Source organism: Gymnoscopelus microlampas (genome assembly GCF_963454915.1).
Source record: "Gymnoscopelus microlampas genome assembly, chromosome: 8".
Taxonomy (NCBI): domain Eukaryota; kingdom Metazoa; phylum Chordata; class Actinopteri; order Myctophiformes; family Myctophidae; genus Gymnoscopelus; species Gymnoscopelus microlampas.
In genome coordinates, this window is record NC_139945.1 from 36,305,528 (window position 1) to 36,319,177 (window position 13,650).

At 42.6% G+C, this 13,650-nt stretch overlaps 1 protein-coding gene across 9 annotated transcripts in view; it reads left to right on the plus strand.

Moving 5' to 3' along the window:
• Positions 1-13,650, plus strand: part of mecom (MDS1 and EVI1 complex locus) — a 216,485-nt gene that overhangs the window by 173,483 nt on the left and 29,352 nt on the right. For 4 of the 9 annotated variants that reach the window (XM_084063884.1, XM_084063887.1, XM_084063886.1 and 1 more), the window contains 5 exons: positions 8,033-8,135; positions 8,495-8,608; positions 9,087-9,207; positions 10,635-10,782; positions 11,200-11,380. In XM_084063884.1, the coding sequence (XP_083920010.1) occupies positions 8,033-8,135; positions 8,495-8,608; positions 9,087-9,207; positions 10,635-10,782; positions 11,200-11,380 (667 nt within the window). The remainder of the gene's footprint in view (positions 1-8,032; positions 8,136-8,494; positions 8,609-9,086; positions 9,208-10,634; positions 10,783-11,199; positions 11,381-13,650) is intronic. The other 5 variants (XM_084063888.1, XM_084063890.1, XM_084063889.1 and 2 more) reach the window with 3 other exon arrangements.

The window sequence follows — 13,650 nt, forward strand, 5'->3', positions numbered from 1 at the left end:
TGCGTACATGTAGATTGTGTGCATTTTTCATTGTGGTTCAGATTTTTGTTTTTGCATGTTTGCGTGCATGCGTGTGTGCACCATCACAGTCCTATGTGAGTTATTAAGTACAGTACAATGGTGTACTGAAGTAAAGTACTGAAGTAAAAGTAGCAATAATACCACAATGTGGAAAGCCTATTTTATAATTCGGCTATTCGAAAAGCCAACCTACCTCAATCTGATATAGAGCTTGTAGATCTGCTCTGTCATTTATTTTTTTATAATGTTTTATTAATAATTTGATTAATTATTAATAATCAACATCTGCAAAGTAATTAGCAGCTAAAGCTATCAAATGAACGTAGTGGAGGAAAAAGTACAACATTTGATTCTGAGATGTAGTGGAATGTAGAAGTACAAAATAGCTAGAAATGGAAATACTCAATTAAAGTAAAAAGTACCAAAAAAAAGTACAGTACTTGAGTAAATGTACTTAGTTACTTTCCACAACTGGCAAGTAGCCTACAGTATGCATGTCCTCTGCAGCGCTGTGTGAATTGTTCAGTGCGGTTCATGCTCCTCACTCTGAGCTGGAAATATACGGGGAAAATAAATAAATAAATAAAATAAAATACCACTACCTGATTCCAACAGGTTTTTTTTTCTCTCTTTACTGCCGCAGAGAAGTGCTGAGTCGGAGCCCAGCCTGAAACCACATATTACGCACAAGCCACATTATACACACAACCAACGCACACAATCACCCGCGTTTCCACAGTGCTGCCTGGGCGCCACCGGAGACGTAGCTTACATAGTACTTACTAACCCCCACCCCCGCCCCCCCCCCCCCTGCCCCCATATAAAAGAAAGAACACATTTGCGACGTGATTCTTTTTGCATCACACGCTCAGCAGAGATGATTTGTCATCTGAGTTATGGCTATATGGCCAATGGAATAGTGATTTCAGGCTGCAGTGTATACACTGCAAAATCCGTTACAGTAATTTAACTCTGATAGTGTAACAATGGTTCCATTTGGTTCCATTTTTTTCCATCAGAGTTACAGATGGTATAAATTCCCACTGAGGATTTTTACTGTCTTGGTGCTTTGGCCCCAGACTGCGCTGCAAAACCCCAGAGTGTTAATTTAAAAAAAAATGAATGCTAAATTAAATGAACACTTGGGATCTTATTTTGCAGTGTGGTCCCGCTGTTGAGAGGGGCGGCTCAATCCCACATTGTGGAATAACCTGGCCTCCATCCTCTTATTCCTGACCCAGTTCTGTTTATCATAAAACTTTATGATGAATCTCTAGAGAGCGAGGGGAGGAGAGAGAGATGGACGATGGAGTGAGGGGAGCCAAGAGAGAGAGAGAGAGAGAGAGAGAGAGAGAGAGAGAGAGAGAGAGAGAGAGAGAGAGAGAGAGAGAGAGAGAGAGAGAGAGAGAGAGAGAGAGAGAGAGAGAGAGAGAGAGACTGTAGCTTTACCTCGCCTGAGGAACGTTTTTGGAGTCCAACTTCTCCTCTCTCTCTCTCCCTCTCTCTCTCTGAGTCTGAAGTTTACGACAGATGAGTGACTTACATTGTTCTGTCGTAATGTCCAAGTTGTGGGTTTGACTTAAATTTACGGGGTCTCGGTTAAGGATCATTGTGGGTTCCTGGTTATGGATCGTATTTTTCGTCTGTTAATGATACCATTCACAAAAGAGTAAGGACGATATTAACAAGCTATGAGACTCAATTAAGCTTTCAACCATAGCACAATTACTGATTTAGTTCCAAGCTACAGTTCCTGCCTAAGATTTTGTTGAACATTTATGTATGTCTTTTTTATCCTTTGCTCTATTGCTTTAGGGAGACGTCTATTTGATAATTTATGGGGCATAATGAAAAGTAATGGGAAAGATGGAATGGGGCAGAAGACATGTGATTATATTCCACTGTGTAACTTGGTGTTGTCCATGTCTGTGCAAAATTGAGGCCAAGTTTGGCCCTCCACAAAAACGTAATAAAATATAAAATGTTGCTCTGTGGTCCAAAATACATAAAATATTCTTTATTTGACTGATTTTGATCCAGTGTTGAAACGTCTAAGAAGTTATTTTGAGAAGAAATGTCTCATTCTAAGTCTTCTTCATCATCGTTCTTATATAAACACTAACTTTTTTTTTTTGCTTCTTACATTCTGTTATTACTGAGTGTCACACAATATAATTTTTCACTCACTGCCCGCTTTTTAGTTGGCACTGTAGCACTTGGCCGCTCATATTCCAGGCATCCCTGGTTTACTCGTTTGCCTGCTGAGGCACTGAGCAACCCCAGTCTGAGCATTACCCCCAATAGATCCTCCCATGATCAGCACGCTTTGTCGTTAGGATAATTAGGGAAATTAGTACTGAAATGCCTCTGTCGCGTTCCTCACTTACTGAATCATTTAAAGGGAGAATGGATTAGAAGTCTAATTAATATCAGCCAACGAGGCCCTAAAGACTCTTTCATAAGACAGTGCAAAGGGATATGAGTGCTAATCTCATTAGCGCTATTGATTCTCACTCAGTATTGAGTGGGATGAAGTGACTGTGGGGAATATTAGCCACGAGCTGACAGTCCGCCAAGCTCCATAGTCCACGCAGAAAACTGATTTTCACTACTCTGTTCCAGTCACTGATATATCGAATTGCACACAAATGATCAAATTTTGTTTGTTTGGTTCAGAGCATCACCTAAACAAGATTCTGATATTTGACACTGGGACTGCATTTTTTTTTAGGTTGAACTAAACTGAACTGAATTGAACTTTTCCTCTCTGTTTACCCATTCAATTAAAATGACTGGAGTCAGCTGTGCACAAGAATGACCTGGGCCACAGCAGTATAAAGAAATAAGTAGAACAGCTACTACGAATGCTCCCGCTAAATGGTTTTGCATACAAGCCAACTGATGTTGACTGCCAAACACATACATACTGTACGGAAATTGAACCTGCTGGGTACAGTAGCAGTAGGTACGCCCAACTCATATAATTAAACTATAAATTACAGTTAAAGAATGTTGGCTGTGAGCATTGTTCTTCATGCTGCTGTACTGTTACTATTGTTACTTTGGTCAAGTAAAGTAGCGTATAACCAAAGCTCAAAGTGGTGTAGCTAGCAATGTCAAGATATGCTAGTTATACTACTTAAGATGAAAGATGAAGGTTTATAAGGGGAGGCATTGCTGCATTGTGTGTGTTTGTGCGTGCGTGCGGGCGTGCATGCGTGCGGCACGCGTGTGCGTGCGTGCAGCATGCGTGTGCGTGCGGCACATGTGTGTGCGTACATTTGTCCTATTTGGTGAGTGAGTGCAGGATTTGAACAGTGTAGCGGCAGCAGTGACATAGGTGTGAAATGAGCACTCTTGTCCAACTGGGTGGGTCCTGGGAAAAGGTGACTCTGTGTGTTTGCTCTGCTAATGACTAATGGTGTCAAGGAAACCAACTACAGATCATAGCCTCCGGTCGTCTGGTGGTCATCATGACCTCTGACAGGGGTACAGGGCGTGGCAGAGTTAGAAAAAGAGAAAGTACACAAGATGAGGGAAGGAGAAAGTGAAATTTCCCCACATTTCCAAAAATAGCAAGAATAGGCTCACAGCGCGTGTTGTGAGCTTGTAGATCGTCTATCGACACCATCGTACAAAGAAGTATAGATTGTTTTCATTGATGAATATACTACAGCATTATGTAAAAAGATATATATATTTGCTGACAAAATTGATGTTCATCAAAGACAAAACAGAGAGTTATTAAACTAATGTGTATCCTTTGGAGGATAATTTCAACCATGTACTGTATGTACTATGTATGCTCTGTGTGTATGTGAATGCTATAGCTACACGTATACGATAACACCAGGTAATAAAGAGAGGCGAGTGTGTGTCCTGACTGAAGTTAAGGGTCAAGGCTTTGGCTTGTTCACAGACTAAAGGCCATTTCACAAACACAGCTTGAGTAAACAGCACATCAATGTGAGCATTCAGATCCACAATGAAAAACATAATTTCAGTCTGAATTTGAGCACATTTTAGGGTGGAAAACATGGAATAGCTTGCATTTGTTATAAAGATGTAGAACATTTATAGAGAATACTACACTGAAAATATTATTGAATTTGACACTTTCTTTGTGCCTAGATGTGTAGTCAGAATTGTCTGTGTATAATGGCCTTCAAAGGTGTGGTTGGCGCACACAGGGTGACTGTGAACTCAAACATTAACATTATCTTATCTGCCCCATTATTTCTAGCCACTGTGTTAATGAGTGTGTGTGTGTGTGTGTGTGTGTGTGTGTGTGTGTGTGTGTGTGTGTGTGTGTGTGTGTGTGTGTGTGTGTGTGTGTGTGTGTGTGTGTGTGTCGCGCGCGCGCGCGCACGTGCGTGTGTGTGTGTGCGTGTGTGTGTGTGCGTATACTTGTGTGCGTGAATGCGCGTGGATGCATGTGCATATCCAAGGCTGAACAGAACACACCTTGGTTAAAGCAAACAGTGTGTCCTGTGTTCAGGGGTGTGTTGCAGTCTGTTTGTTTGTGTGTGTTTTCGCTGTTTATCTGTGGTGGCCCGCAGGGAAGGGGTGGTACTGTTGGGAAATCCCCTCCATTGCACTTGTGCCTCTGTGCCTGCCCGCCTGCCTGCCAGATTCTGCTCGGTTTCAATGAGAGCAGTGAGAGTCATTCAAGATGACTCTTGAGACCACTGCCATATTCAGCTCCTGCACCGGCCACATTTCAGCAGTGGTGGAAGAAGGACTTAAGTTAAATAATAGTAGCAATACCACAATGTAGAAATATAAGTAAAAGGCCTACATTTTACTTGAGTAAAAGTACTAAAGTATGGAGCCATTCAAGAGCCCACTGCCATATTCAGATCCCACTTTGCTCACATTTGGAGGAGTACGGATTTGTAAAAGTGGAATCTGATCACAGAAGCTTTGTATCAGCTCGACCCTAAAATGTTTATCTTAATGCACTGCTAAAGCGAAACATTTGTGACATTCTAAGTTGTACATATCTTCTCATGAACTAGCGCTCTCGTATTTCTAAACGAAGGGCTGTTCAGAGTGTACATTAATTTTTACGATCCGTGGCCGCTGTCCACCGCTCACCGGCCATGGCCTGGTAGCTTTCCAGAGAGCTCCCCTCCTCAAAGCCTGGATGGTTCTCTCATGTAGCGGACACCCTCCTGGCCGACCTACATACATCTGTTTGAACCGGACTTTGATTATGTCAAACTCACAATGTTGTTGTGGCCTTGCTAAGGCTAACCGCTGCAGTTATTATTGGCAGGAAGTGTTTTTTATGCGTGTATGCACGTGTGTGTGTGTGTGTGTGTGTGTGTGTGTGTGTGTGTGTGTGTGTGTGTGTGTGTGTGTGTGTGTGTGTGTGTGTGTGTGTGTGTGTGTGTGTGCGTGCGTGCGTGCGTGCGTGCGTGCGTGCGTGCGTGCGTGCGTGCGTGCGTGCCGTGTGTGTATATGTGTGTACTGGTATTACTATACGTGTGAGGGCCAAATTTGCCCAAGTATTGTAGAATTGTGAGGAGAATTTTCCTGGTCTTCAAAAGAGAAACACTAGTTTTAGTTAAAAAAAAAGGGTGACAAGGTTATGAGCTTGTAGATCTGCTACTGCATGACCCCAGCGTGTAACTAAGTAAGTCTGGCTTTAGGGTTAGGGTTAAAAATGAACACCCAAAAAAGTTAAAAATGGCATTTATATAATCGGCATCCTAAAATTCTGATGTCTTCACAAGTATAGTAATACCAGCGTGCGTGTGCATGTGTGGTGTGTAGTGTGCGTACGGTGGAGTGTAAAGTTGGTACCTAGGGGGACTGTGTTCTCAGGGACTCTCAGTTCCCCACATTCTGTGTTGGAACAATGGAAGCATAGCAGTGCTGTTTCTGACCAGAGATTCCATCAGCCACCTCTCCACCAGCAGGCCAGGTTGGAGCAACTCCACGCTCAAAGCACTATTGTTTAATAGAAGTTATAGACCAGACCATAAATCATCCTTTTTTGGCAATGAGGCCATCGTTGCAAATGAGAATTTGTCTGAATTTGTCCCCCTCCCCAAGGGACACTTGGGTGGGTCAGAAGGGCCACAAACATAATGGAGAATAGGCTGTCTCTGTATTATGTTATTTGCAAAAACAACGATATGGACACGATGGGGTGATATAATAATAGAAGAATGGCTACTGTGATCAGACGCTGTGATCTTTATTATGAACATGATATTAATCATGGCGTCCCCGGGGAGGGATGATGCAACAGGCCAATTGCTGCCTCCAGGACCGCTGTCCCATGTGACCTGTCGCTTCCCAGAAGTGCCTCTTCCCCTCACTGATATATTTCTAATAAACTCCCGCATCATTATTGTCAGAGTGGCGCGACAGCGGAAGCTAATTTGTTAAATCTCCGAGGCGTGCCAAAAATAACGTAATCTCCTGTGTGATTGTCTCACAGAGAAAGGCCATTGTCCTGCGCATGGGAAGAGAGATACATTCTCAGGGTCTCTGCTGATTCACAAAAATCCCACCCCGTCAGGTCCCCCATGTTCATAACGTACACATGCACACCCACGCACTCACTCACACACACACACACACGCACACACACACACACACACACACACACACACACACACACACACACACACACACACACATGCACGCACGCACACACACAGACACACACACACACACACACACACACACACACACACACACACACACACACACACACACACACACACACACACACACACACACACACACACACACACACACTTTTTTCCCTTTTTCTTTTTTGCACACTCTAGTTTGACTACTTGAGTGTTAATGAGTGTAACATTTGACCTGGGATCAAATCCAGGGTCAGATGATTAACACCACAGATTTGACTGTGTACCATATCATGTCCATAGGAATGCAGGGGTCATATGTGGAGTTGTGCTTTAGAGCATGGGTCTTCAACAGGGGGTCCGGAACCCCAAGGGGGCCCTCAGAGGTACTACAGGGGGGCCGCCAAATCTTTGTGTGATAGGAACTTTGTTTTCCTTTTCATTTTTTGTACATTAACCACTTGAACCCTAGCATCCCTATTCTAGGGGGAACATTTGCCGAAAATAGCACATCGGGAATTTTCGGCAAAGAGGCTTGGTGTAGAGGGGGGAGGAAAAAAAGGAGACCAAGTACAGAGCTAAAGGTCAAGTTTACAAAGTATGGAGTGTTTAAGTGGTTTAAATGTCTGAAAATACACATTAACATGAATCCAACATAATCATAACAATAGAGATAAGATAATGTGTAAACAGTAATCGTAGTGGCAGTGGGATTATTGATTCCACAGTGAAATGCCCTAGTCGGTGCTGCACTGTTTGTAACATGAAGGCAGTTCCACCAGTACCACTGTAACACAGCATGTCACCATGTCACTGGGAGTAACACAAACCCAGTCCACCAGTCTATTTACCACAGTTACCACTGTCACCATGTTAGACAACAATCCGCACATATTACAGCGGCAGCCTCTTCCTTCCTCCTGCATAGAACATCCTGTGTGTGTGTGTGTGTGTGTGTGTGTGTGTGTGTGTGTGTGTGTGTGTGTGTGTGTGTGTGTGTGTGTGTGTGTGTGTGTGTGTGTGTGTGTGTGTGTCTGTGTGTGTGTGTGTGTGTGTGTGTGTGTGTGTGTGTGTGTGTGTAGGTGTGTGCGTGTGTGTGTGCGTGTGTGATGTTAAGACTGAGTTTGTGTACTCAACAATTCAGGTTCAAAGAGAGGGACGTCCTAAATGAATATCATTGCGTTTGTGTGTTTTTGTGTATTTGTATCTGTATTCTCTGTATTTGTGTGTGTGCATGTGCACATATGCATATATGTATGTATGTATGTATATGTTACCTCAACATTGTCAGCATTGAACATATATGTCCATGCTGTCATATATTTTGTGCTCAGTGTGCAGACATACAGTACACAGTAATACATGCATTAATGTGCACGTGTGTTTGCATTGATGTTTTGCAGATCTTCTACAGAGTCACCAGAGAGATTTGTCCCGGTGAGGAGTTGCTACTGTTCATGAAGGCTGAGGAGTATTCATGTGACAACATGGCCCCCGATATCCACGGTCTGCACCTCACACACATGCACATACATAAATGCACTCAAGACTCTTTCTATAGTTTTGATAAGAATCTACACATTCCTCACGATTGCATTATTGTTATATCACTCAATCACTCACATACACACTCCTACAAACAAGAAATATATTTTTGCACACACTTGTTTGACTACTTCACCCCATATTTTTTTTGTTTTTGTCGCATTCAAGTCTCCATGGGGTGACTAATCAATAGAAAAACATACGTTTTTGGGTGAACTATCCCTTTAAGTGTTAATGAGTGTAACAATTGACCTCTAACTATTGACCTCACTCACTCACTCACCATATTCCATGTTAACATTGCGTTTGTCCCCATGCAGAGGAGAGACAGTACCGTTGTGAGGACTGTGACCAGCACTTTGAGTCTCACACACAGCTGTTGGACCACCAGAAGCAGCCATGTGGGATGCCCCCCTCCTCCTTCCTTAATCCAGGTTAGACGTTTGACTGTTTGTTTGTTTGTTTGTTTGTTTGTTTGTTTGTTTGTTTGTTTCTTGGGCTCTGATGGCGATGTCTGAATGTTTTGTGCATCTTCATGCTCCCCAGACGCAATTTATCTTAAAATCTAGTGGTCGGATTGAAACTGCTATGTGCACTCATGCTCTCTGGAGGATGAACCCTAATTACTTGAGTGACCCCACAACTTTTCGTCTAGTGCCAAAATTTCACCTTTGCAGACAAAGAAATCTCATAATCTGACAGATTGCAGGATGGACCTTACTGGCTTCGGTGACTTCATGGCCTTTCCGCTAGCACCAACCTTTGGCCAAATGTTTGAGTTGGGCGTAACAGACTAAATGAATGAATTACACAGTATGACTTTAACCTTAGCCTTAACCTTATATTAAAATGTTATTCTACTTCTGAGCAATCTGAATCAGAATCTTGTCTCATCTCTTCCTGTCCACCCAGAAGGGGACAGTGACTTGGACTTGGAGGCTCAGGAGCCACAGGATCTTCGTCCCCTCCACTTGTCCCATGAAGGTCCCCAGGAGTGTAAGGAGTGTGACCAGGTCTTCCCTGATATCCAGAGGTGAGCTAGGACTTTGACTGACCATGTTTACATGCACACTAAAACCCCAGAGTCCTGGGAATAATCAGGTTATGGCAATAATTCCACTATTCCATGCATTTACATGAATATAGCATTTGTGTGATTACAGAAATAACTCAAGTTTACTAAAAATGTGTGTCCGGTGAAGTTGTTTGTCTTTACCACTACATGTTCATTAATCGGGATCAGTGTATTATGGTGCATTTCCACTGCATGGTACCAGCTTAACTTGACTGTACTCTAGTTTGGTACCATCTCCTTCGTTTTCCAGTTTTCTTTCAGGTTTTCTTTTCCTTCAGTGTAGCCGGTCATCATATTGCTCCCGCATGAAACTGCTGTGATGCAGTGATGATTCTAGTGACGATTCTCTCTTCACCACTTAGATCCTACGTTGTTGAGTGGTATCCACCAGTGTTCTATACTACTACCCTCCTTTTTTACCTCTACACCAAAAATATTTGGTAAAAATAAAAGATCTACAAGTTGTTCAATGAATGTTCACCCCAGAATGGGGATGCCTATGTTTCATGCAGTTAAATGAAGAAGTGAACCTAAGAGAAAACATTTACATGGAGTAGCAAATCCACAACGTGGAGATATTAATTTCTTCCTGTTACATTACACCCGCTGCCCCTGAACTGCTTTCAACCTCGCACAGGGAAGAAGTAAAAAAAACAAACAGCGGGAACAGAATGTTTTTAGGGAGCACACTGAGAGTTGACGAAGCCAGAACTCTTAGAGATAACACTGCAATCGTCGTTTTACTGACCAATCAGTAGTCTGCATTGTTTGTTTTCACGTCACCTTTTGGTATCGCCTCAGCTCGCTTGGAACCTCGACTGAGGTGATACCAAAAAAGTAGATATCAGTTACTATCCTCAACTTTCGCCTGATGGAAAGCCAAAAGAGAGTCGAGGCAAGTTGAGCCGGTACCATGCGGTGGAATGGTGGCGTTAGTTTACACTTAAATGCACACATTCAGAGATAGAACCTAAGGATTTGGGCTATAGGTTTTGGGACGCAAACTCTGGCTGGATACCATCAAGCTTGCTAGTGAAATCTCCATAGGATAAAAGACTCCAGATACCAATACACTCACATAAGATATTTTGGGTATTTAATTCCCCTAACTGTGCAGCATGATTTCACAATCATGATGATGATGATGATGACTCGCTCAGGTATTTCTTTAACAAAATGATACAGTCAAAGAACCCAGAATCTACCCAGAATCAGAAGCTAATGTATCATGATGAAAAAAAAGAAAATCTGAATTTGATTCTGTGTGTGTGTGTGTGTGTGTGTGTGTGTGTGTGTGTGTGTGTGTGTGTGTGTGTGTGTGTGTGTGTGTGTGTGTGTGTGTGTGTGTGTGTGTGTGTGTGTGTGTGTGTGTGTGTGTGTGTCAGCCTGGAGGCCCATGCTCTGACCCACTCTGAGGAGAGGGAATACAAGTGTGACCAGTGTCCCAAGGCTTTCAACTGGAAATCCAACCTGATCAGACATCAGATGTCCCATGACAGCGGAAAGCACTACGAATGTGAAAACTGCTCAAAGGTACAGTGATGACTGTTGGTGGTGTGTTTGTGTGCGCGTGTGCGCGTGCGTGTGTGTGTGTGTGTGTGTGTGTGTGTGTGTGTGTGTGTGTGTGTGTGTGTGTGTGTGTGTGTGTGTGTGTGTGTGTGTGTATGTGTGTGCGCGCGTGTTTTTGCTACTATGTGGGGACTTGCGACTGACAACACTGTGTGTGTGTGTGTGTGTGTGTGTGTGTGTGTGTGTGTGTGTGTGTGTGTGTGTGTGTGTGTGTGTGTGTGTGTGTGTGTGTGTGTGTGTGTGTGTGTGTGTGTGTGTGTGTGTGTGTGTGTGTGTGTGTGTGTGTGTGTGCGTGCGCGCTATATCCCTGTACATCCATGATGGGAGTCCATAATGTGCAGGTAGTAACTCTGCGTGATTCTGTGTGGTTCCTTCCCCCAGCAGGTGTTCACAGACCCCAGTAACCTACAGAGGCACATCCGCTCGCAGCACGTTGGGGCGCGGGCCCACGCCTGTCCCGACTGCGGCAAGACGTTCGCCACGTCTTCGGGCCTCAAGCAGCACAAGCACATCCACAGCAGTGTCAAGCCCTTCATATGTAAGTCTCTCAGACCCTACCTATGTAAGTCTGCACGCTTCCTCCACATCTTCTTGTAGATCAGGGGATATTATGCTATTATTCGGCCTGGGACCCTAATACACAGTGAAATCCTCAGAGTTAAAGGAGTCTAACTGATATCTTTTTTGATTTATTTTTATTTTTTGTTAAAAAGTTTCATCTCCATTATTCCAATAGCAATCATTGCTAGAGTGTTTGTTCAGTAAACCTTATCAAATAGGGAAAGAGTACTCCACAAAGATTCTTGGTCTGTTTAATCCCTTCATTCATTATATTTCTTTTAATCCTGTAGGAGTTCTCTCTCTTGAATGGATCAAATTGGTATCCCAACTTGAAAATGTATGTTCTGTTTACTAAAGAGCTGGAGAGACAGGAAAACCCTTTTTACTGAACGAACATTCTGTTACAATGTTTGATATTGGAATATAGAGCTATTTCACTTACCGTACATGAACAAAAACATATATGTATCACTTACACCACCTTTAAATTAACACTGAGGATTTTACTGTGTACAGTAGTGTCAACCTGGAACCCAGGCCATTTAAAATGTAGCCTTTGTATGGGTGCTAATGTCCTTAAAGGGACTCATCAATGGACCCATTTTGGGTCTGAACCCATAACAGAAGAACTCTAGGTTCTTAGGCTATTAGAAGATATCTCACATTTTATTTGTCATTTGTCATTGTGACATGTTTCCTTCAGATCTTCTCAATGTCTTCAACCGACTAAGTGATTTAACAGTTGTATTGATCATTTAAGATTTGTGCATTTGACATTTTGTCATTTTTACAACTGTTTAATTATCATTAATACTAACTATATTGTTTTACACATTTATCAGATTTTCCCACTTGTAATGAATGCACTTGTGGATTGCTGTTGATGAAAAATGTCATGTTGTCATGTCAAACGTAATAATTCACAGTTCATTCCACAGCATGTTTATAAGTATCATGTAACATTGATTAGTTTCACAGGAGTTACAGGGGTACACAATAAAATCCTCAGTGTTAACTTATCCATTTGTAACTCTGTCCATTTGGTTACAATTGTACTCTCTCAGAGTAAAGGTCTTTATGTTCCGAGGGCAGAGGCGAATAAACGATATGGAAACCACTGGCCAGTATTTTGCATCAAAATATATAGTTGGTGCTTTTATTCATCAACCTCGTTCTGATTAAAAAGCTGCATTGCTTTATTGCCGCGTAATATTCACATGCTGGGTGGACGCACTGATGACGCAAACAACAGTTCGGAAAAGATATATCTACTGGCAGATTATATGCATGGAAAATGTCCCCAGTGTTTGTGGACGGAAGATTTTACTGTGTCATATTATTATTATTATAGGCCTGATTAGAACGTATAATAATGCCTTCTCTGTTGAAAGCCGAGCATCAGTTACCCGCTACTCAGCAGCAGGATTGCGACACAATGCTGATATTGCGATAAGTAGCATTTAACAGCCCATATATTCTGGGGGGGGGGGGGGGGGGGGGGGTTCACCAGAAATAGATGATCTTGTAGATCTCATCATCATCATAACCTTTATTTCAACTCGGAATACAGTTGAGGGCCAGACCCTCATTTTCAATGTAGCCGAGATACAACAATTTTATCCACAGAGATACAAATATACAATTCCATATCAAGTATATTAATTTAAATAACAGAAGACAAAGAATACTCAAAATATACTCAAAATATTTACCAGAACTAAAACAGATACATAGAAAATTAAATAAAGCAGTTACAGTCTGAAATAAAAGTGTTGGAAACCATTGCCCTAAATTGACCCAAGGAAGGCAGTGATCTAATTTTTAGGGACTTCTGGAGCTCATTCCAAGTAGATGGAGCACTAACAGAAATCTGCTATTTCTGGTGAAGAAAATGTGGTGTATAAGGAAACAACAGCAGACCAACTCAGGTCAGTTTCATTAAGAATAGAGGGTTTAGTTTCAAGTGGCTAATGGGGACATCATACAACTCCGTCCCTCTGCAGAGTGCAGACACAACCGTCTCCTTCTGACCTTTCACACTTTCACCACCCTCACACTGCAGCTCATATCCCCTAAAGCCTCCTGACCTTCACCCTTTGACCTCTCCCTCTCTCTGACACTCCCCAAACTCCGTATCTGTTGCGCTCTCTCTCTCTCTCTCTCTCTCTCTCTCTCTCTCTCTCTCTCTCTCTCTCTCTCTCTCTCTCTCTCTCTCACACACACACACACACACACACACGCACACATATCTTTGCCCTCTGACTTCCCTCC